Raw genomic sequence first — 22,385 nt, 5'->3', positions numbered from 1 at the left:
TCCACGAAGCCGTGGGCAGCGTGGCGGCCACGGGATGCGGCAAAGCAGTTTGAACCCGCGGTTGGTGCCTTGCGGTGTTGAACTCACGTTTGACACCTGGTCTTTGAGGATCCCTGTTTGCCTTACTCAGTGGGTTTGGTGAATTCCAGCCACTGAGAACCAGGTGTTTTAGAGGGTCTGTGAGCAGGCAAGTGACCTTAGCGGCGTCCCTGAGAGCGGGGCAGCCTGCGGAGGCCACCCCTGCACGGATCCGGTCTGAAGGGCAGAGCCGTGGATGCCGCTGCCGCTTCTGCTGGCTCGGGCGAGCGAAAGAAAGCGCGGGCGAGCCGCGCTGGCCGCTGTGCCAGGCAGAGGCGCTGGCGCTCCGGCCGCGGTAGCCCTCCCCTGGGCCAGGCCGGGATGGGCGCCGTGCCCGCCGGCGGCCGCGGGGCTCCCGGTGGCGGGGCTCCGGTTCGGAGGGAAGGCGGGCCCGGGGCGGGGCAGGCCGGCGGCCGCGGGGGACAGCGAGAGCCGCGGCACGGCGAGGGCGCGGAGCCCCGGGGCGCCCCCCCCGCCGCGCCGGCTGACGACAGCGGAAGCGGGGCGGCGGGGCCGGGCCGAGGGCGTCGCGGTCCGCGGCCGGGCAGAGGCGGTGCCGCTCCGCCCGCGGCGGCGGTGCCCTGCGCTGCCCTGCCCTGCCCTGCCCTGCCCGCTCCCGCATGCGGGAGGCAGCGAGGGAGCCAGGCCGCGCTGCGCCGCCGGCATGTCCGCGCCCTGCTGCGCCGGCCAGGTAGGGGCTGGAGGGCGCGGGGAGGCCGGCAGGTGCGGGCGGCGCGGTCGCCGCAGGGCCCCCCGGCAGCGGGGATCCCCCGGGAGGCGGCGCTGGGGGCCCGCCCGGGGCCGCCGCCGCGGTCGAGGGCGGGGAGCGAGGGGCCGGGGAGCGCCCCGCGGGCCGGGGTAGCGGCGGCCACCGCGGGGGACGGAGCGCCCGGGCTGGGCCGGGGGAGGGCCGGGGGCCGCATCCCGCCGCTGCGCCTCGGCCGCGGCTTCGCGCTGTGCGCGGCCGGGCTGCGGGGAGCCGTCCGCCCCGGGCAGGCAGCGCCCCGCGGTGACAGCGGCACTTGCAGAGGCGGCCGAGTGCCGCGGCGGAGCCTGGCTGCAGCGCTCGGCTCCGCCGGTGTTTACCGTGGTGTCTTTGCGGGGTTCCCGGGATGAATTCCCCTCCCGTTTCAGGAGGACCGGCGGTCGAAGGCTGCCGGCCTCCCCCCGCGGCGTGCGGGCGGCGGGGAGCCCCTGCGCTCGCCGCCTCCCGGCCGAGGAGCCGTGGCGGGGCAGCGGGGCGCGGAGGAGGGCGCGGGCATGGCGAGGCGCCTTCCCAGAGACCGGCGCTGCCAGGAGCCCTTCCCCAAGGGGCGACCGAGCGCTGAGAGCTACGAGAGGCCGCCAGATAAGTGCCGCTGGTGCTGCTGGCGGGGAGACGAGACCCCGCGGTGTAGGCAGTGGAATGGGCTTCTCTCTTAGCGGCTGGCTGCCTGTTGCTCCTCAGACCCCTTCACAAACCCCGTTCAGTTTGGCTTGTGGAAAGATTCAGCAAGTGCTGGCGGTGGAGGTGAGAGGTGAGAGCAGGTGGTGATGGAGGGCAGTGCAGGACCTGCGCCCTTCAGCATCCACGGGGCGATCAATCAGTGCAGCACCTCGCCCTGCTGCGCTTGTTTCCTTGATTGAATCAACTCCAACGGATGAAGGACCGTGGACTTGGAGAAGGGTGGCCGTGAGGCCCTGCCCAGAGCTCCAGGCTTGTGCTCAAGGGAAGGACTGCTGTTCTTACCAGTTGTCTCTAGCTTGGTGTTAGACCGCATCTCCTCCAGGCACTTTATTTTGTGCTTCATTTTCCCAAATCTCCACTTCTGCAATACAAGCCCATTACTACTTGTCCCGTCTGCAGCAGAGTAGCCAGTGAGCTTATTCCCGTTTTTTTACATGTCTGAACACTTAACGGTCCTAATTCTATTGATATTTCTTCATTGGTCACTCTGCCCACCCTCAGCATCTGATTATTCTCTTGCATTTGTGTGAACCACCTGGAAAAAATTTCAGATCTTCCCTGCAGGTTGAAATCCTGGGCTAGATTTGGTCTGCCGGCTGTGGTTCTTGCAATCATGAGTGGGCCAGGAGGATTACTGAGGGTGCCTCCAGGCGCCTGTCCTCCGCGAGCTCCCCTGCGCCTCGCCAGACAGCCCTGGGCGGTCATGGGGGACAGCAGAGTATTAGCATTTGCTAATATTCCTCTTAAAGCAGGGGGCCTCCCTGGCTGCTGCTTCGCATGCGTTTTGGCAACGTGTGAAACAAGTTTTGGAGCAGCTCAATGAAGTGCTGTGAGTAGGTGCTGTTACTGCAGTGGTTCATGGCTCTCTGCATTTTCATTGCTTTTTTTTGTGGTAGCTCCTGCAGAAGTGACTTAATAACAAGAGGATGAAACTGCCCAGAGACTCGTGTGGTGAATGGCGTGGCTTTAGTGTGACCGAACTTCGAGACACTCTAAAGCCACTGTTCCTACCCCGTGTAGTAATATCTCACAGTAATGTGTTTTATTGACACTGATGTGTGACTTTGGAGTCTGTAAGTAAACTGAACTCCTCGGTGATGTTGGAGCTGAAGCAAAAGCCCTGAAGTGGATGCAGTCATAGCACCAAAATTATGCAGTACCCTGGGGAGATGCATTCTGCTGGCTCAAGCACTATTTTTGATGTAAGAGTTATCTGTGCTAAATATGGCATATTGCTGGAGTTATAGCAGCGAACTTAGTGTGAATAACCTTTTTATAGGCTAAGATGATAAATGGCATAAACCATGTTTCAATAGTATCAGTGTAACTTTTTTAAAAGGAAAAAAGGTCTTTTTCTTCATTACTTGATTTATTCCAACCTTGATGGGGGGATGTTTGTTTAACATTAATACACAAGAAAAACAAAAGGGATAGAAGTTCTTCTTCTCTCAACCCAACTTTCTCAGGCATTTTATGGGTACTGTTAATCAAGCTGGAAAATTGAGAAGGAATTCGCCTCTCCTTAAATGTTTCCCTGAAGAGGATGTTAACACTGTTTCCAGAAACAGGGATGATGTGTTTGAGGAAAGATGGAACTTTATACGAGTCCTGAAAAACAACCCTCATGTTGGGTCCTTCCTTTTTCCCTAAAATATATCAGTTTCATGGGTTTGATATCCCACAGGGTGGTGGTTTTTTTGTATAAAGTATTTTTGCCCTGTATATATCTTATATCTGCACCTTTATTTGTGTGGATCTGCTTTCCTTGAACTGACTGAGAGCTTTGGTATTGTCCTTTTGAGCTGTGAAAGTGCATTTATCATGTGTGGTTGTCTGTAGCTGATATCAAAGTTTTGTTGTGAGTTAACACCACTTGACTATCCGTTTTTTCTCCGTTTGTAACACCAACAAATTTTCCTGGTGTGAAGCAGATGATGAGTGATGGGTACTTTTAGTTTTGGGTCAAACTATGCTAAACATCTAGTTGGTGGTGCCTGTCAGAATAAATGTATTCAGGTTTCGCAGCCCAGATTCCTGTTGTTAAAGAATACAGCAGCAAGCTGCCAACCTTCAATGTACTTTGGTTATGCTGATCTTGCACTCAAAAATTATTTTAAATAATCTTAATTAACATTACTGTGTGACTTGTATCCTTGCCAAGTAGACCCTGGGAACTTGCTTTCAAGGAGCTTGGCCATTTATAAACTTTAATTTCTGCAGTTGTTTTTTATCAGGCAATGTACAACCTTGTTTTGAAGAGAATTGCAATTTTTAGGTTTCTCAGCTGTAATAAACTAGCTATATGTTTCTTCTTTGGGTAGTGTTTTGCTGGTAGACCTATTTTGAGAATGCAGTGAGAATACAGTTTGGCCTGGGCCTCCACAATGCTTTTGATTACATAAAAACATCTGCTTAAATGGACAGGAAACAGGATTTTACATTTGGCTTTTCTTCAGTAGTTATTCTCAAGAGAATAAAGTTGAGATCATGGTTAAGAAAAGCAGCTGTTGCGGAAAATCTTTATTACAATGAATATGTTTTTTCCAGAGTTAAATAAATGTAATTTAGATAGTTAACATTAATTTGAGGGGGGCAGTATGTTGTAGCTGGCTTGGTCAAGAAGATGGATTTTTCAATTAGACCTGGTAGTTATTAAAGCTTATAAAGCTATTTTTGAAGGTCTGCTAAATCTTGAGTGCTTTCTTTTAATACTCTTCTGCACTTCGAAGTCGTATCATGTAGTAAATGCAGTAAGATGTGCTGTGAGTATCAGATTGTCATTTTATACCCAGACCTCTAGTTCTGAGGGGTGTAAAAAAAAAAATTAAAATGTTTTATTTATAAGATTGGCCTTGGCCAATCTTATGATTTCTGGGGCTCATGGCTTTTGGGGCAAGGGAGGGAAGGCCCCCATGCACTCCAGGGCTGCCTGCCTGCCTCTCTGGCACTGCCCGTTTGCATCTGCAGGTTGAGAAGGGGGTTTGCAGCCTTGTCCCCGTGGTCTCCTCTTCTTGTTACATGGTGAAAAGGGTGGCTCTGTCACCCTTGTCCAGGTTTGTGTCCTGCGAGGACGCCGGGGCGCTGCTGGGGCACATGGGTGGTGTGATGCGCTGCAGCGCTGTGGGATGGTGCAGGCGGTGTTCCTGCCTCTGCTCCACGTGGTGCTCCCCAAAACACGTCTCTCCTCCTGCAGATGGTCGTCCTGGGTGAGAGGGGTTTGGTTTACTGCGTTTAACCTGAGCCAGTCTGTTAAAAAAAAGAGAAGTTTAGCTGTGGGTCTTACCCCCTCTCACAGCTGCCTTTCCATGCCCCCACCACCACTACTAATCAATGACTGAAAATGAAACTAGCTGTCTGAGGTCTGATGTGGAGTATTGTAGTGTACTCCACTTAAATACAGTTAGGAAAAACAGACTGGGGAAGGACTTTTTTCCCTGTTTGCAGAAACATGGAGCTTTTGTGTTAAACAAATGGTTGCCTGAACAACTGTGTTAGCAAAGTTTGCAGCTTTGTCCGTTGAGGCTGGTATCTTATGTTGATTCTCTTGCTAATAAGTACTGAACTTGTGTTTCAGCCTTTTCCTTGCTCAGGGTTGAGAGATCATTTTTCTCTGCTAAACCTTTTGCCTATTTTCAAGGAAACTGTAAGACCGTAATATCTCTGAGGCCCCCATCTGCCTGTCATAGCTGGATAAAATGTGCTGCTGGATTCAAAAGTGATTAGAAAGTGAGAGAGAAGCAACTAAAAGACAGTGAGATCCTGTAAGTGTTGTATCATTTGACACTTGCATTGCTAGGTTGGAATCTTTCCCTGGCACTTCATAAGAGGCAGAAGATACCCTTTCCCATTCCAGGCAGAAGATAGTCTTTCTCATTCCTGCTTAATTTCCCATTGCTGCCTAATTTTTTTTCGCCTTTTCCTCTTGCATGCCACAACTTGATTGCATTGTGGGTTTAAAGAAACAACTTAAATACCCATGGCTCTGCAGCTGTGGAGGGAAGGCAGTTTAAGAGCAGGGCCTTCATTTTTAAGGGCAAGGGGATACGTTTCTGTGGAAGGATATAAATCCTATTACTGCTTTTATTTTAATTTTTGCAAGTGTAGGTATTCCAGGTTGTTTTTTTCCGTCACTGAGACTTTCATTACAACAGATGCACTCGCAGTTGTGGGTGCAAGACATACTTATTTCAAGGGAAGCAACTGAATGAAAGCCTGAGCTGTAACTACAGTATAAGCTGAAGGTGTCGCCTGGAGTGGGCGGCTGCTGTCGTCCCAAACACATGCTGAGGCTGGATGGTGTTCTGAACTTAGCCATGTGAAGATGCTTGGACCTTAGGTTGCTTCCAAGGTCCTTCTCATAGCCGAGTTAATGGCGCTTTCACTTCTTTCTCAACTGTGCAGGCTCTAATATGTTTTGGCATGTTAAATGCCTGGTCTCCTAGATTCTTAGGCTGTGGTTGCCCATTCCGCCGACTGAATTGGACCTACTGCATTGTTCAGGTCACCCAGGAGACAGGCTTCGACATCAGCACGTGCCGCAGCACGCGGCAGCGAGGGACCGGCCAGCCAGCGCTGCGGGGGCTGCAGCGTTTACCCACGGCAGCACCTGGGGGGAAGGTGGCTCCGTGTTCGTTTTGAAGGGAGTCCTGACACACCAGGCAATCTCGTCGCCATTTTAATTAGTGATGACTATGCTGGGACTGATGTTTGCAGTTTAGTGATTGGAACTTCCAGCAATTAGAGACGGCGTATGCTCAAGTATTTAAACATGTAAATGTTCACAGTCTGAAAATGGAAAGTTTTGCACTTCTTTCTGTCCAGTAGGACTGATCCAAAATATGTCAACCGGTCATCTCTCGCACTGAGTTTTAACAGGAACCATGCTTAACATTTTCTGAAGAGACCTCTCTCGTGGTTTTTTTCCTTGGCTTCTTATGTTAGTCACTGGCAAAACAGTGGTTCAGGAATACTATTCAAGATACTTCTCGAGCAGTCATTGTATTTAGAAATGCTTATCAAGAAGTGAGCAATGTGAATACGTGAGCAGACTCCATTTTGAGCCTGCCAATCTGGAAACGTGTGAAGTTGGCGCTTGTGACACTGATCTAAACTGGAACGTCTTTAGCAATGCTTCAAGCAGGTAGATTTTTTTTTTTAATATGATGTGGTGAGAAATAGTTCATGTTTTGTACCAATTTATTGGCTTTTGTCACTTTGTACAAAGTGTTAATGTCTTTTTTTTTTTTTTTTTCCCCCACCTTAAGTCCTCTTGGACTCAGTACTGAAAGCAGCTTTTAAAGACACAACATCTTTGTGGAACAGCTCAGAGCTGTCAGTTCATTCAAAAGTGAAGCAGCTGTTCCAGCTACATGCTTTTAAATCAGTGCATACAGAAATTTCATTTTAACGGCTTCTTCACTCCAGTGGTACATGGACTTAAGTGGTTACTGCCCTGCACTTGGTTCTCTGTCCCTGGCAATGCACCACGTTGCATCTGTGTGTGCCGTTCTACCTCCAGAGTCCTGGTCTCGAACATCAAAGCTAACCTGGAGGAAATCTGCTCGCTGTATGAAGTGATGGCCTCAAATTGTCAGACTTTGCCATTGCTGACTTGTCTTTCATCTTCCAGTTGCTCTCTTAGTATCTTCTCTGCTGTGAAAGGCAAATAAGTGGCTGCAGCGTGAGCCGGAACGACCTGCAGGTGAGAAAACTGTGAAATATGAAATGATAGGAAAGGACAGTTGAACCTGTCACCCAGCGGAGGTTGCTCTCAGTGAAGATTGTCGAGGGATCAGGGCAAAGAAGCTTCAGGATCAGGTGCCTGTTTTCATCAGTGACCTGAGAGTATGTTTAAAATTGCTCCCGAAAGCACATGGGCGTCCAGGGAAGGATTAGTGGAGGGAGAGTACTATTGAAGGTGATGTAACCCAGATGGCAGGACCCCAGTGCAAATAAAATACTCCTTTTAAGCACAGCCAGCTAGCTGGCTGCCTGCACGTGGGGGAGAGGAGCAAGGCGACTTGCTGGGCTGTTTGCAGTTGGGCTGATGCTGCTGCCATGATTTTGTAGGAGGCACTAGGGAAATTTGAAGGGATGCAGGAAAAAAACACAAACAACTCTGCGTGCTGGGGGGGAAAAGTGTTAAAGCCTTCAAATGAGACTGAGTGTAAATGGTTTGGGTTCCTTTTTTGACGAGCGGGGAGAAAAGACCAGGTAATTAAAAGGCTCTCTAGGCTAGTGAAGAAAGCCTCCCCAAGAACCAGTGCCTGGGAACTGTAGCAGACAAATTAGAAGGTATTTTGGGTTTTTTTTTCTGTTTTTAGTGATAGAAATAAGTAGCCAGAGGGACAGACAGTCCACCTTGTAACTGCTGTCAAATCCAGATGGTCTATGCTAATGGAAAATAGCTCTCTATTAGGGAGGTGGGTGATGTGATACACTGCCAGGCTCAGGTCAGACTAAACAATTGTCTTGATTTTTCCAAAATCATCAGGAGAAGAGCAGTTGGGCAGTCTTTAATTTAGACATTTTGCAGTGGCGTTATTTTCTGATGCTGAGCTGAGTCACCACTTAGTAACGTTTGAGCATGGAGACAGAAGCTAATCACCCGCGGTTCGGCTTAACTTCAGCTCTGCCGGCAGCTGGCAGTGGCTCATCCGCGTTTCAGCTCAGCGTAGCTGTCCTAGATGCTGCCGTCTCGCCTAAGTTTTGAGTGGCTCGGTGCTGTGTGGTAGTTATGCCCCGCAGTGCAGGGCACAAGCCCTTCGCTTTGGAAACTCAGCTCGGGGTGGGAAAGCCTCACTGGGAAGCAGTGTTCGGCAGCCTCTAGGCTGGCAGCCCTCTTCTCTCGGTTTTGATTTTGCACAGTTTGCCATGTGAGGTGTGCTCCCAAAAACAGGTCGTCAGTTGATTAACTGGTATGCTGGTCACAAAACCTCCTGGCTTAAGCCACGCGGTGAGTCTGAATATTAAAGAAGCAGCAGTGAAAAGCCAGTTAAGTCGGACAAAGGACAAAATAAAGCCTCTTCAGTGGATTTAGTTACTTCATAGGGACAAACCACTGTGTAAGCATGTGACTGGTTGAAGAAGGCTTTGCAAAACGTGTATGTGTAACAGCGGGGGTTTTCAATAATCATCTGAGCCCAGCTCCTAACATTTGGGACACCTGGCATCTCTTTTTTTTTTTTTTTTTTTATGAACCAGTGCACCAGCAGAACAGTTGGCTTGCTAGATGCTCTTTCCTGAAACTAAAAGTCCAAGAGCAGGTGTGTAGCTGCTTCAGGACGTTATTCATGCTCTTCCAGCCTGCTTCGATGCTGCATGTAGCTGTGAGAGTAGATGTTTGGGTGTTTTTCGTAGACGTTGCTGTTAACAGCGCAGTGACCGCATTGTCTGCAAACCTTGTGGCCCAGATAATGCTGGTAGTCGAGTTGTTGTCCAAAAAGCGGATTCTTTGCCCGGTGTGCAATAGGCCAATTATCCCATGCTCAGGAGAGACGCTGCTTATTTATTTCAGGTTTGCGCAAATCTGGGGGCTCGGTGATCTCCCACAAATCAAGCACACCTTCATACAAAACTACAGCCTATTTATCCTGCTTTTTATATGTAGTGAAATTAAGTTAACTTTTACAGCATCAATACATACGAGTCCAAGAAATAGGGAAGCCTGCCTGGACTTGGAAAAGTGGTTTGCGTGGACCAGGGCTGTTACGTAGTCTGCTTGCTTCTGCTCCTCACTGTGTGGATTTAAAAATCATCATTCCTCTGCATGGCCAGGAGCCTACTGCACTCAAATCAAAGGAGGCGATAGGAAAACGCCACCGAAACGTCTGTTCAGAGGAGGGTCAAAGCGTGCGGGCCTGCTGCGAGGCATCCACCTCCGCTCTCCCCTCCCACCCGCGCACTGTGCCCTCACGCGAAACGGTGAAACTGTTTCTGCCATTGCATAATACATCAGCAGCTGAGAAGGACTGATATGTCATTTTTGTGTCCCCCCTACCCTCCTTCCCCCCCTTTTTTTATTTTAGCCAGTAGGTTGCTTCGTTTGGTCACTTCCAGCAGCAGAGATGACTGTCAGGGCTACTGAGGTGCTGGTGCCAGGGCAGGAGTGGGTGAGCAGCTGGCAGAGGAGGAAGGCTGGGGGCAGCCGGTGGCTGTTAAGCCAGCCTGGCTGCCGGCAGAAATGTCTCTGAAACTGCGCTTTGACTATTTTTTGACAGAAAAATTTCCCGCACAGCTTTGCACAGCTGGTCTTGTGAAACCAGTCAAGTCAGCCGCCACCTGGGTGGTTCAAATCACGGTGCGGTCTGTTTTCAGGTACGCTAGGTTTTCAAGTTTCGGGATCTCAGGCGAGCTGGCGCTGCACCCTCCTTGAGCTCCCAAAGAGTAGCGCCGAGCCAAGCGGGCGGCTGGCCGACGTTGTGGAGGCCTGGCACCATGGTGGGTTAGCGTGAGGGGGCCGGCTGATGGTAAGTATTTGTGGAAAGCATAAATATTTGCGTGGCGCTTGTAATTATTGTCAGACTGTGATGTTCACCCGGTGAGGAGATGTAAAGCTAGAGAGGGAGCCGGGGTGGCTGTACTTGCTGCCGGACTTGTGGGAGCCTTGGGATGAGAAGGACTTGAACCAGACCCTGCTGCAGTGTGACAGGCTCCTGCCAGAGCAGCCCGGCTCTTGGATGCCGTTGCGCTGGGCTCTTGGGAAGCCCGGCCTTGGAAGGATCACAGGACTTTGAAGGAGCTCTGTGGATACAGACCAGGATTTTCAAGGCCTGCCTGCTGGCAGTGATGGCAGACCTTGGGTTGTCTGCGTTGTCTCCGTCCTGAAAACTGCACAGCGCTTTCCTTCTGCAGAACCTGACCTTCAGAGGAGCTTTTGTTTAACAATAAGCTAAATCTGTAAAAGATTTATGACATTACTTGCCTTTTCTTCACAGCCCAGTTTTTTAACATGGGAAGAATTTGTTACCAGCTTGCACTTCTGCACTGGTGGGTCCTGAGCCCCTGGGCAGATCCTCGCTGCGGTCAAAAGGCAGAGGCGAGGCGAGGTGGGCCATGCCCACAGTAAAGCATGCGGCATCAGAGGGACTGCGGAGTTTAGCTGCACGTTGCCCAAACCTTTCCACAGAGAACTCATTGTATATGTGGGCTTTGAAGTCTGCCACCCAAAGATAACATTCTTGAAACCTCTCAGGCCAGTAGGTTGTGGCCAGCATCTTACTCTTTGGGACAGAGACTGTATTGATTTATATTTGGATAACACCTATTTCATCGTGGCCCACTCTGGAATGTACTTAGTCATAACCGGAGTTTAAAAAAGAAAAAAAAAAAACCAACAAAACAACCAACAGAACCCCCAAACCACCAAATTTGGGACTGTGGCTGAATAACCTAACCAACTTTCTGTGGTTTCCATGGCTATTCAGAATGCTTAAAGGAGTGCATCTGAAAAAAGATGGAGACATTGGTATTTTTCACGAATATTGCCAATTTATAGGGTATGTGCTCAGTATTAGAAACTATCATTAAAGTCTCTCTGAGTAATGTGGAACAATGCATAAATGAGCTATATATTCTATTTAAGTATTTGTTGCTTTAAATAGCAGCCCTAGGGACTCAGGACTGGAATAGCAGACACATCTCTGGACGTAGATGAGGTTTCACTGGCAGAGCTCTCTAGCACCTGGCTTAGGAAAATGTTGTTCCCCTTACAAATGCCAAAGCTGCATACCTTTTTACTTCTGTGCTATAGTTTTTAACGTTATGGTGAGTATGGCCAGCAGTTGAAGTTCATCATGGCTGCTTTGGATCTGTCTGATACAGATTGAAAGGACTCTTAGTCTTAATCTTTCCTTCCCCCCCCCCCCCATAATTCTGAAGTGGGTGGATTATACTTTTCTGGTATGTTTTTGTTTTGAAATGTTATTATTCCATTTGTTTGCTGAATCGGTAACTTGCCATAGCTTCCCTATTTCTTGGACTTGTATTGATGCTGTAAAAGTTAACTTAATTTCACTACATATAAAAAAATTGCCATTCAGCCACCAGTGCCTTCTATTTTGAAAGTACACGTGCACGATGTGCTTGTGCACATAGCAGTTTTAATTTCCAGCTTTGGTGCCAACACGAGCCCATTCTGTTTATTCCCCACAGTTGGAGCTTTGTGTGTTTTGGGGAAGATTACTGTTTTGCAGCAGCAGCAGTTTTAGCAGCTGTGTGCTCTGAGGCCCCCATCTCCTCTGGCGTGAGATCCGGTGGTGAACTGAGAGAAGGGCAGCGTGGGAGCCGGGCTGGACTGTGCCTGTTCTAGGTCTTCTGCAAACTGAAGAGCCGTTGTCAAGCGAGCCAAGGGCCCATCCACTACCTGCTTTCTGTGGGGCTAAAGGCTGGAAGCCTGAGCTTTGGTTGTGCAGCAGATAGTCATGGCAACGAAATGATAAGCTGGGAGGCTTTTCAAGACACTTCTTCAAAATGATTTGGGGCTCTTTGATAAATCAGTCTGGTTGTGAGGCTCTGTGGAGTTATATCAGATATGCCTGTCTGCAAACACACATGTGAAACCCCTTTCTCCGAGTCAGGCAGTCATCAATGCTGGAAGTGTCCTGGGAGGAAAATAGTGCGTGGTGATTTGGCGCCTGAAGGCACGTACAAGCCAGTGAAGTTTGCCTGGGCAACTCAAATGTGGCACTTGTGCATTTTGAATCCCTTGGCAAGGGCTAAGAAAAGCTATCCATCTTGTACAACTGCTTGCTAGAAAGCAGGGGAGTCCTCTGTACATCCCTGCAGCCCCTCCAAGGGCTGAGGAAACACTGGGAAAAAGCAGCACACCACCCCTGGGCTGCACACGAGCCACAGGGAGCCCCTTGAAAATGGGAGTGCTGAGGGGTGAGGTTGCGCTGGGCTGGCAGCAGTGAGACCTGGAAGAGGTTGCCTGCTCCTGGCTGCCTGCTGATGTCCAAAAATCCCTCCTGTGGTTGCGGTTGCTGGGTTAAGCACAGGAGCCATGTGAAGCTGCTGCCTACTGCAAGGAAGAGCCTGGCCAAGGACAGTGCTGCCTTATGTATAAAAATAAGGCTTATATTTTTATATATGACTTTCCTAAAAGTAGAAGGCAGGGAAGGTGAATCCTGCTTCTTTGAAAGTTAATGATACTGTTGACAGCAAGGAAATAATGAGCATCAATCTAGATCCCTTTCAGGATTGATTCAGTACCTTTTTCCTTGTTGAATAAGGCAATTACATACTTTCTGCTATGCTTGGTGGACCCCCAGTTGCAGGTAGAAAAGAACTAAAATACACAAGGCATTCTGTCCCTAATAACATTTAAACATTTGGGATGGTATCAGCTAAAGTGTGATTTGGTATTATTTTCCTTGCAGCTGTGCATTTTTTTTCCTTGCCATCGTGCACGTGGAGTCACCGGTTTCACCTTCGCGAAGTGTATCTAAATAACCATGAAGCTGCATTTCTTCTCTGGCTTTCTTCGGTACAAGATGGTGCCATTGTATTTTGGGTCCTTCAAGCTCAGCTATCATTTGCTTTGTTTGCAGTTAGCCAAGTATTTCCAGATTGTTTCTCTACTGCCCAAAATATTTAGAACTGTTAATGTAGCTTTTTGTTTGTTGATTTGTTTCGGGGTTTTTGTAGCTATTGTCTGTTTATAAAGCCTTCAGCAAAACTATCCCAAAGGGTGACTTTAACAGTTTTCCCTCCCCCCTTTAATTTTCTCAAAAACTTTAGTGGCATAAAAAGTTCTGTAGCAAAGAAAAAAAGTTTTTTGTCTGTGTGTGTACCAGAAAGGGCATATTAAAAAGGACAGTATGGTTCTGTTGACTTGAAATGGATCTGTACGGCTTGTTTTGAAACACAGCCTCCAGCTTGCCTTAGAAACAAAATAGTTTTGTCTCTATGTTAAAAGCAAACAGTTGTGGAGTCCATGCGGGTTTTGTGCAGGTTTGTTTTTTCACTGGGGGGGGCGGAGAGTGTATTGCAGGAAATAGACCCTTACCGTCGCAATGCCTGCTCTGCTGGGTGAAACACGTCAAGACCACGAGCTGCACAGAGATAGCAAAGAGCAGGGTTAAGAAATTGGAAGCGGTTCCTCCTCATCCTCTTCATTCTCATCCTTAGCGTGTGGAAAGCTATAAACTGGTGTGCTTAAACCTAGTGACTTTTGATAAACAAGACAGTCTGCTTCCACTTAAATACTGCTCAGCTGGGAGGAGAGGACTTAAGAAATTCTGGAGTTTTACAGCAAGTCTCCTAGCTTCCCCGCCTGACTTTTGCAATAGAAACCTAAAGGCAGTGATGGAATGACTTGTGTTTTTTGTCTTACTTTCCAGCTGGCCTGCTGCTGCGGTACTGCCGCCTGTGCCTTGTGCTGCAAATGCTGCCCCAAGATAAAACAGTCAACCAGCACCCGCTTCATGTATGCGCTTTACTTCATCCTGGTGACTATCATCTGTTGTGTCATGATGTCAACAACAGTGGCTAATGAAATGAAAACGCACGTAAGTAAGAAAAACCCACTGCTGCCCCTGGAAAGAAACGGGGCTCCTTCCACAGCTCTTCATGTATAGGGGCGCTCCCTCAGAAGAGGCAGTGAATTCCCTCCACCCGTCCACTTCCAAACCCAGATGGGATGATTTTCCGTGCTCAGCCTCTTCTGTTGATTGCTCACCCATTGTGTATGTTTCACAACAGGAAGAGTCGAGGATCACAGGACTCACAGCCTTCCTCCTCTTCCGTTGTGTGGAAACCTGCTGCAGTGAACCCATCCCAGGTTTGCTGCATGGGTAGTGTCACTAGAGACTGTCAGGGAATATGTTATAGTAGAACAAACTGGTTCAGTCTTAACGTTGAGTTTGTCTCTGGCAACTTGTTTAGCAGCAGAAGCAGCAAAATGGAAAAGAACTCTTCAAGTGTTGCATTTATAATTTCAATTTTGTGTTCTTGGTGCTGTGTGACAGACTACTGCAGTGCACAGGGCTGTGGATCCTTTACAAAGGGTTTTCTTCAGTGTGCATTTAGTCATCGTGTTTACATGGCCTCTAACCACAGCGATATTGTTCATCTCTAATTGTCTTTTTAATTAAAAAGCTTCAAAAGCATGAAAGGCGCTGTGGCTAAAACTAGATTTTAAAACTCAAGTTTCTTTCAGAGTCTTAATATAACTTTCCTAAGCTAAACGCTCACCAGCCTGCTTGCGGTCACACACTAGACCTGTTGTACCACATCTTTGGTTTGGTTTCTTAAGCCACCCAAGTTGTTCTTAGTAGCACAAATCCTCTCTCTCGCCCTCTACAAACTACAAGAAGAGAAGTCTGTTTTTAAGTAGAGGGAACAATGGCTGGATTGCTTAATTCTTAAAAATTAAGTTTCTGCACCAAACTCTACATCGGACCTGCTTTCAAGTTGTGGATGTGCTTGCTCTGGAGGTTCAGAAGGCTTCCCTCGCTGTGGGCATCTAGTTGTTTTGTGCCACTCTCCCAAGAGGGAGTGCTGGTGGGTGCACAGTTAAGGCTGTTTCCTCGTTTAACCAGTTGCTGGTCAAGTTGATGCCCTGCTTACCCTCTGTGCTTGACTTCCAGTTGCCTGTGAAACGCTTCCCTCCGCAGCAGCCCAGATCCAGAAGCTGCTGGTAGAATCCTGTGCCTGCAACACAGATGAACCGGCGGGCTTATGATGGGGCTACTTCGAGGGTTTCTGTGCTCTGCTGCCAGTGACCTTTCTGTCTTCCCATTGTACCCTCTTTGTATGTTCCGTCCTATTTTTTTTCCATTTAATAGCGCTTTGCTTGAGTTACCCTAGTGCCACCTTCTTACCCCCAGCTACCAGAAGCTGCTGACAGCCTTGCAAGAGCACCCAGTACAGACATGATGCTTGCCTGTGAGATGCGACTTAAAAAGTATTCAACATGTGTGTGCTGAAATTGCTTGCCAGGAATTACTTTGACTTACTGGATGCTTAGCTTGGCAATAAAGTGAATAACCCAAGGAAATCAAGAGTGTGGGAGACAAATTACGTGCTCATATCCAAATTTCATAAAGTCGTTTTCCATCAATAGTGTGGTTTTAATGCAGCTTGTATCCCTAACAAAAAATACGCGCTCTTTGTCCAACAGAAAAGTGATTCAAGAAGCCTTCAACAACATGCTTTTCAGTATTGCCAAATTTCTTTTCCAGTTCATAGTCTTGAAAGCTCAGTGTGGGAAGAAATGGCACAAAGAGTAGCTGTTAGTGTGAAGTGGAAAGATAATCACCCTCTTAATTTAGAGCATTTAATGTCTTTGAATGGGAAGCGGACCATCTGAAAGTGGGCTTTCTTTATCTACTCTCTAATGTAATAATTATGTTCAGGGCTGTTAAAAGTTCAAAGACTCCTGAAGCTAATTCAGCCCAGTTGTAATAGAGTGCACCTTGAAAATATTTATTCAGACTAACCAGTCTCAGCTTCCCAATGATGAACTGTGTTTTGAAAGTGCTGGGCGCTTACTGATTCCTTTGCTGTTGGCTGTATCGTGGAGCTCTCCTAGCTCCTGAAGCCAGACTGTAAGCAAGCACTTTGTATGATGCTTCTAGGACCTCACCCTCTCTTTCTTGAAAGGAGAGAGAATTTTAAGTAATTTTAATTAGAATTTTTAAATTTTTGTATTAAAATAAACAAAAATAAAATTTTAGTGCAGTCCTTTGTGAGGCCGTAATCTTGGCAGGGAACCGTGTGTCTGCTTTATCAGTTTAGAGTTCAAATACTCATGCTGCTCTTATGTGAAAGGAATCTCTCTCTTGTCAGTGAGAGGTTTTTTTGGTTGATTGGCTATAAACTCCCAAGTCTAAAGTAGTTCTAAAAGTATTTATTGTACCACTTGGTCCTTTGGCATCATTTTGAGAGGAAGCAACAGCAAATATACGTCTCTTATGGACACCTTAAACAGAGACTTTTGAAAATGTTTGTATTTGTTCTGCAGTATTTATCTACCCCCATGGTTGTGCATTCTGTCTATTAAAACACATTTAGGATAGTTTTTCAGTTCCTGAAGTGCCGGACTCTGCAGGTGCCAGCCCAGAGCTGGGGACTTGCTCTGTGCCCTGCAACATGGCTGGGAAAATGAGGCACTGTCCCAGGGAGCTCAGCTTCCACATCCTCACCAAACCTGGCAGGCAGACGAAACCCTGTGTCCATGGGAGGACATGGTACCTGTGGAGTATTTGGTTATGGTTTCAAAACGTTGGTTCCTAATCTAACCAGGAGCATTTTGAGGACATGGTATTTTGTGGTGAGACTTAAGAATTGAACAGTGTCTTTTGGGGTGGAGTTTTTTCTCTGTTGTTTTCACTCGTCTTCCCCATCTCCTGAGCTGTTCCTGCGCCCACAGGACACCAAGGGAGGGAGGCCCAAGGGGTTAAGTTCTGAAAAATGTGCAGAGAAACCAAGGCATTTGTGTCTGATCTCTGGGGAAGTAGCAAGAGGCAGTGGAGGGGTGGGGAAGGGCGGTTTTGACCAGGAAAATATTTTCAGTAGTAGCATGTAGAATAGATTTCAGAGCAGCAAGGTTGTGTATCAAGGCAAAAGATGGAGTAGAGCATCAAGACATGAGAGCCTCAGTGATGGGGACAGAAAGACAGAAAAGACCAGTATGCAGTTGCACAAAATGGTTGAGAGACTTGACTCTGTTCCAAAATGAAGCAAAGCAGGACTCAATTTGAAGAATTGCTTCTATGCCTTGATCCATATATTATTTCTTTTTTCCAGTTATTCTGGTTTTTTGAAAAACGGGTACTGCTTTACTCACAAATGTTCTGTTGAAGCAAAACCTCGCATTTCACAGGCTTTGAAAGGATAATTGAGAGAAGAAAAGGAAGAGAATTGTTTTGGTCTGTCAAAATAGTGTTTTGATTTATTTTTTAATTACATTTTTAACGTTAAAGCTGTTTCAGAACTAATTGTTTCACCCTGAAAATATCCATGTCCTACTTAAATAATGAAAGGAAAAATAAGAAAGATATTTTCAGGAAAACAAACACCAGTAAAAACCAGTTCAGTTGTGTTGAAGCATTTCAGTTGTATATGGTTACATGTTCTGGCTGAGCATGCTTTCAGGCTTGTTTCCCCAGCCAGCTTTGTATCTTGGCCCTTAACTGCATTATAGTATGTTAAAACCCAGATTTGCTACCAAAAATTAGTTTTGTTCAGTGCAGATGCCCATTGCCTATTTCTGATAAGAATTTAGCCATAGATGCAAGATGGCATGTGTTTTGGTCCAATTGTTTTTTGTTTTTCTATTCCATTTCTCAGCCAGTCAAGACAGGTGGTTTTACCTGTTTTATTGCCCTTGCCTCCCCACCTACACAGATTTTCTTTCATGCTTCCTCCATTTCCATAACAAAGCTCATCTGCCACGTTCTCCCTCTGTTGGATGAGGACATCCTGATGAAAGCTGCCTCCTTTGGGCTCTTCAGGCCCATTTCTACATACTTCTTCCATCCTGTTCCCCCTCTGATGCTATTTCCCATGCTCCTGCATTCACATGTTTGGGTGCAGACCCAAGCTCAGAGATGGCCAAGCCGCAGCTGGCTGGAGCCTGGACGTGGCGTGGCCATGTTGGCTTCCTTCTTGCACTGCATTTATTTTGGGCGCCAGCAGCTCGCAGTGAGGGGAAAGCAAGTTCAGGGCAGTCTGTCCCTGTTTCTGTAGATGTTGCCGTCATCTCAGAGGGTTTCACTGCACTCGGCAAATTGCCGACTTTTCTGTGATAACATCATTGCTTGCGCAGCAGCCGAGGCGTTTATGTTATCTGAGCAGATACTGAGTTTCTGCAGCAAGAATGCTTTGTCCCCTGCTCAGAGGCCAAAGAATTTAGCCTATGTTGCTTTTAAAGGTACAAAAGTAGATATTTCACTATATCAAACTTGGCAAATAACTAATCTGTGACTTTAACAGCTGGCAAAACTACCCAGCAAATGGAAAGCCTGGTAAATCACATAGGCTGGGCAGGCTGCTCAGCAGCTGAACATGTTTCAGAGATAAAGACTTTAAAAAACAAACAAAAAAATTAAGTCTTTTTTAACTTTCAGTGAAGAAGTCACGTAAGCCTTGATAAATTGTTCCCAGCAGTAGACCATCCTCTCACGAAAACATGCCCGTTTCATTAGACCAGCCCTTTTGTCCCCAGCATTGTGCTCGCGTTTATTATCTGCCGGGGCCCCCAGGAGTTTGGTTTTATTCTTGTTTTGTTCCTTCAGGATCACGGGTCTCCAAAAAGGGCGTTCAATCCCACAGGACTATTGCCATCACTTATTACTGCATAGTATTGTGCGTACTACGTGACGGCTGAGCTCTTTGTTGCTTGTGTAGGCATAAACCAAGCTATTGTTCTTGTGAATCCATCCATTTTCTTTCAGATCTGTAAGGAAATTACTACTAAACGGAGAAAAGAACATAGAGGGTCAAAAATCCCATCAAGATCTCTGTGGAAACCTATGCAATTAAAGAAGATGCTCATTTACAGTTACCCAGAGATCTGTTTGTAATCAGCTAGTCAATTAATCTAAGTTCCATGGTATTTTTTTTGTTTTGTTCTGTAAGTCTCATAAGCAAAATGCTGCTTGGTACCAAGTACAGATCTTAGAGAAATCTGTCTCCTTGGTCAGTACTATCATCTATATCAAACAAATACCTGATTTTCTCAGAAATGTTGTTAGTTCAATATTATGCATCTTTTTAATCTCTAGTTTTATGGTTATTATAAGCAAAGAACTGGAAAGCATTGATTGATAGGCCAGTTGCTTTCCCTGGCATTGCTGTGGCCCCTTGGCTTGCCCTGGCATCACTGTGGCGTGGATAGGTCTCTTAATTATTCCAGTCAATCCATTCGCTCATTTTGAATGCTGGTACGTTTGCCCAGTCTGACGTTTCATTGCCTTTCAAGACCTGGGAAAGGCATTGCTGATGCTGCAGACAATTTTACAGGAGCTCTCTAAAAACTCTTGGATCGGAGTTAGTCATAGCTACTCGTTTACTGTCCAGCTCCTTACGTAGTGGCTACTTATCTCGGAGTTATGTCTGAAAGAGTGTCTCAGAGTGGCCCAGCTTCAGTCCGTTCTTGTAACACCACGTGGCTGCCATGAGACCTGCTTCTCATCTCCTTGGCTGCTTCTACCCCACCTAGGATCAGCTCGCTACCGTAGTTAGGTTTGCTACCCTTAGCACAGCAACTCAGTGTTACTGTGAGTTGCTAAAATATTTGCTCTTTTTAGGAAACTGCTGGGAGGGTTGTTAAGCTCCTGACTGGTTTGGGCTGCTGGCACATGATGGGAAGTTGCAGACCCTGCCGAGGGAAGCAGGCTTTCAGAGCCTGGTAGCTGGAGGCCAGCAGTTTATGTATTTCCTGCATATCGGATGGCTTTCTACCCAGCTGGGAACGCTGCCTGGTCACTTGCTTTCAGGTCCTGTTTGTTCTTTTCCTGTCCTGGTTTTGTGTACTGACCTGCCTGCTGAAGGAGGGAGACGCTCCTATCTTTGCTAATTTCTTGGAAATGTTCAAGGATGGTGTTGCCCACAATCTTTGTATATTTTTCCTAAGCAAAATCTGGCCTGGCTGAATGCTTTCTGAAGTCATATTCCCAATTCTTTTGCCTGAGTTATTTATTTGTGCATGTTGTGCCCTGGCACACATTGTCTTCTGTCTCCTCCAGTTACCTGCGCAGGTAGCAGCAGTCGGCTCCAGCAGGTTTGATGTGTTGCTCGACTGGTCTCACCACCCTTGGCTGAGGGCTGTGAGTGTACAGAGAGGCCCTTCTTTCTTTGAAACGAACAGTGGTTTTCTAATTAAATGCCTGTATTTCTGCGCAGCTGAATGGCGCCCTGGCTGTAAGGGGGGATGTCTGCACAGAGGCACCCCACAGGAGTGGGTTCTGGCCACATAAACCTGCTTTTTTGAGTGCCCAGCATCATGTCCGCCTGGTGAAACTGAAACCAAAATGTGCAGCTGTTTGCTTTCCCCTTGCAGTGAGAGCGAGGCCTCAAAGGCAAATATTTAATGAGTCAGGAGAAAGGTGGAATTTTCCTGCCTTTCTGTTAATTTAAAACCAAATCAGGGCAACTGGCACAACTCCCTTTTAGAGGCTGTGATGGAGGGGAGGGGGCTCGCTGCCCCTGTGCTGCTTGGGTGTGCTTTGGTCTGCGTTCCCTCCGAGGGCAGCACGAGCGGAGCTTCCTGCCCTGCAGCCCCAGTCATGCCCCTTTGGCGGGTAAAACCGCCGGTATGGCTTGTGTAAGCTGGGTGACTGAAGCAATCAAAGTCTTGCACTGTAAAGTGTAGGAAGGAGAGGGTCCCCGGGGTGAGGGGGTAAGCTGTGAGGGTGAGGGATGGCTTAAGCTAACAGAACTGAAAGAGAGGTAGGTGGGCTTGTACCCCAGAGCATCTGGAAGGATTTGAGAGTTGAGGCTCTGGAAAACTCCAGCCCCTTGTGTTTTACATTTCTTTACGTCCCTTGAACCCTTAAATCGAGGCTGAGTGGTATCAAGAATGAAAGGTGTTAAATGAAGCCAGTGAAAAGTCGGTGATGCATAGATGTAGACATGCTTAGTTAAAAGGAGCCCTGTGTCCCATGTAATGGCTTGTAACGTGTTGTGCTTTTCAGATTCCCTTCTACAAGCAGATGTGCAAGGGTATTCAGGCGGGTGAGATGTGTGAGAAGTTGGTGGGATACTCTGCAGTGTACAAAGTCTGTTTTGGAATGGCCTGTTTCTTCTTTTTGTTCTTCTTGTTCACCATCAAAATCGACAGCAGCAAAAGCTGCCGAGCATACATTCATAATGGGTGAGTATTTGTTTGATTGCTTAATTTCCACTTCTCTTTACAGGTTTGTGCTGCCTACTTTCCAGTCAGGTGTAGTATTAGGCAAAAAAACCAAAACAAAACAAAATTTGATTTTACTGCTTTTGTCAGAAATAATGCGGTCAAGTGAAGACTAACTAAAGTGGCAATCAGTCATCAAAAGCTGTTTTTTCTCTTGTTGGGCTTTAAATAGAGATTTCTCGTGGTACTTGAGTTGAAGACCTCTAATTCCTATCATAAGCAGATTCTTTTTTTTATTTTTCCCCTCTCTTCTTGTCCAGATTCTGGTTCATTAAACTTATACTTCTGGCAGCAATGTGCTCAGGAGCCTTCTTCATTCCCGATCAGGACACTTTCCTCAATGGTATGTCCTTGTTTTGTTATACTGCTTTGTTCTGTACTACCCTGTGAGTGGTTATAAATCCTAAAGGTCTGATCAATGTGAATATTGCCATATTTCTTCAAGTAAAGCCGGTGTGGTCCAGGTGTAAAAGGAGTATTTGGAGCTGTTTGGGGGAAACTCTGTGTGCACCGAGTACATGATCTCTGTGTGCATTAAAGAGCATGGGTTTTCTTTGACCAAGAGGAGGCCAAATGGGTAGGTAAAAATACCACTGCGGTGCTGTCTTGCAAATTCTTGAAGAAGCAGGGAGCTCTAACGGTGCACGAGAAATTGTTCACTCAGGAGCGCAGAGCCGTGTGTTAGTTTGGCTCGTGCAGGTAGCTCTGCCCTAGCGCAGCAGCCGGGGTCCGTGCTGCACGGTGGAGAGCTGCTGGTGCTGAAGGGGGCACGGTGACGTGCCAGGCGCTGCTGTTTGCTGCCTGGAGACCTGCGATGCCACAAAAGAATTTGGGATGTTGTTAGCTTTCAGGCTGGTGGCATAAATGCAGTAAGGTAAAGTTAGACTTCTTGGGGCATGTTGCAAGTGCTCTGGTGAGGATGCTGTGCCTGAAGCATTTCCAGTTTTGGAAGATGCCCTGGCACCACACAGGCATGCTGGTACTGGCCCAGTGCTTAAATGC

General features: G+C 47.3%; 1 protein-coding gene across 1 annotated transcript in view; it reads left to right on the top strand.

The window, feature by feature from the left end:
• Positions 1-585: 585 nt before the first annotated feature.
• Positions 586-22,385, top strand: part of SERINC5 (serine incorporator 5) — a 42,453-nt gene continuing 20,653 nt past the window's right edge. Inside the window, exons 1-4 of the mRNA XM_087742069.1 lie at positions 586-769; positions 13,867-14,034; positions 21,166-21,344; positions 21,644-21,726. Of these exons, the coding sequence (XP_087598195.1) occupies positions 743-769; positions 13,867-14,034; positions 21,166-21,344; positions 21,644-21,726 (457 nt within the window). The 5' untranslated portion in view covers positions 586-742. The remainder of the gene's footprint in view (positions 770-13,866; positions 14,035-21,165; positions 21,345-21,643; positions 21,727-22,385) is intronic.

Source organism: Nipponia nippon, unplaced genomic scaffold (genome assembly GCF_047370975.1).
Source record: "Nipponia nippon isolate SJK-2023a ecotype South Korea unplaced genomic scaffold, ASM4737097v1 scaffold_8, whole genome shotgun sequence".
NCBI classification, from domain to species: domain Eukaryota; kingdom Metazoa; phylum Chordata; class Aves; order Pelecaniformes; family Threskiornithidae; genus Nipponia; species Nipponia nippon.
This window is presented reverse-complemented; position numbering and strand designations above follow the sequence as displayed.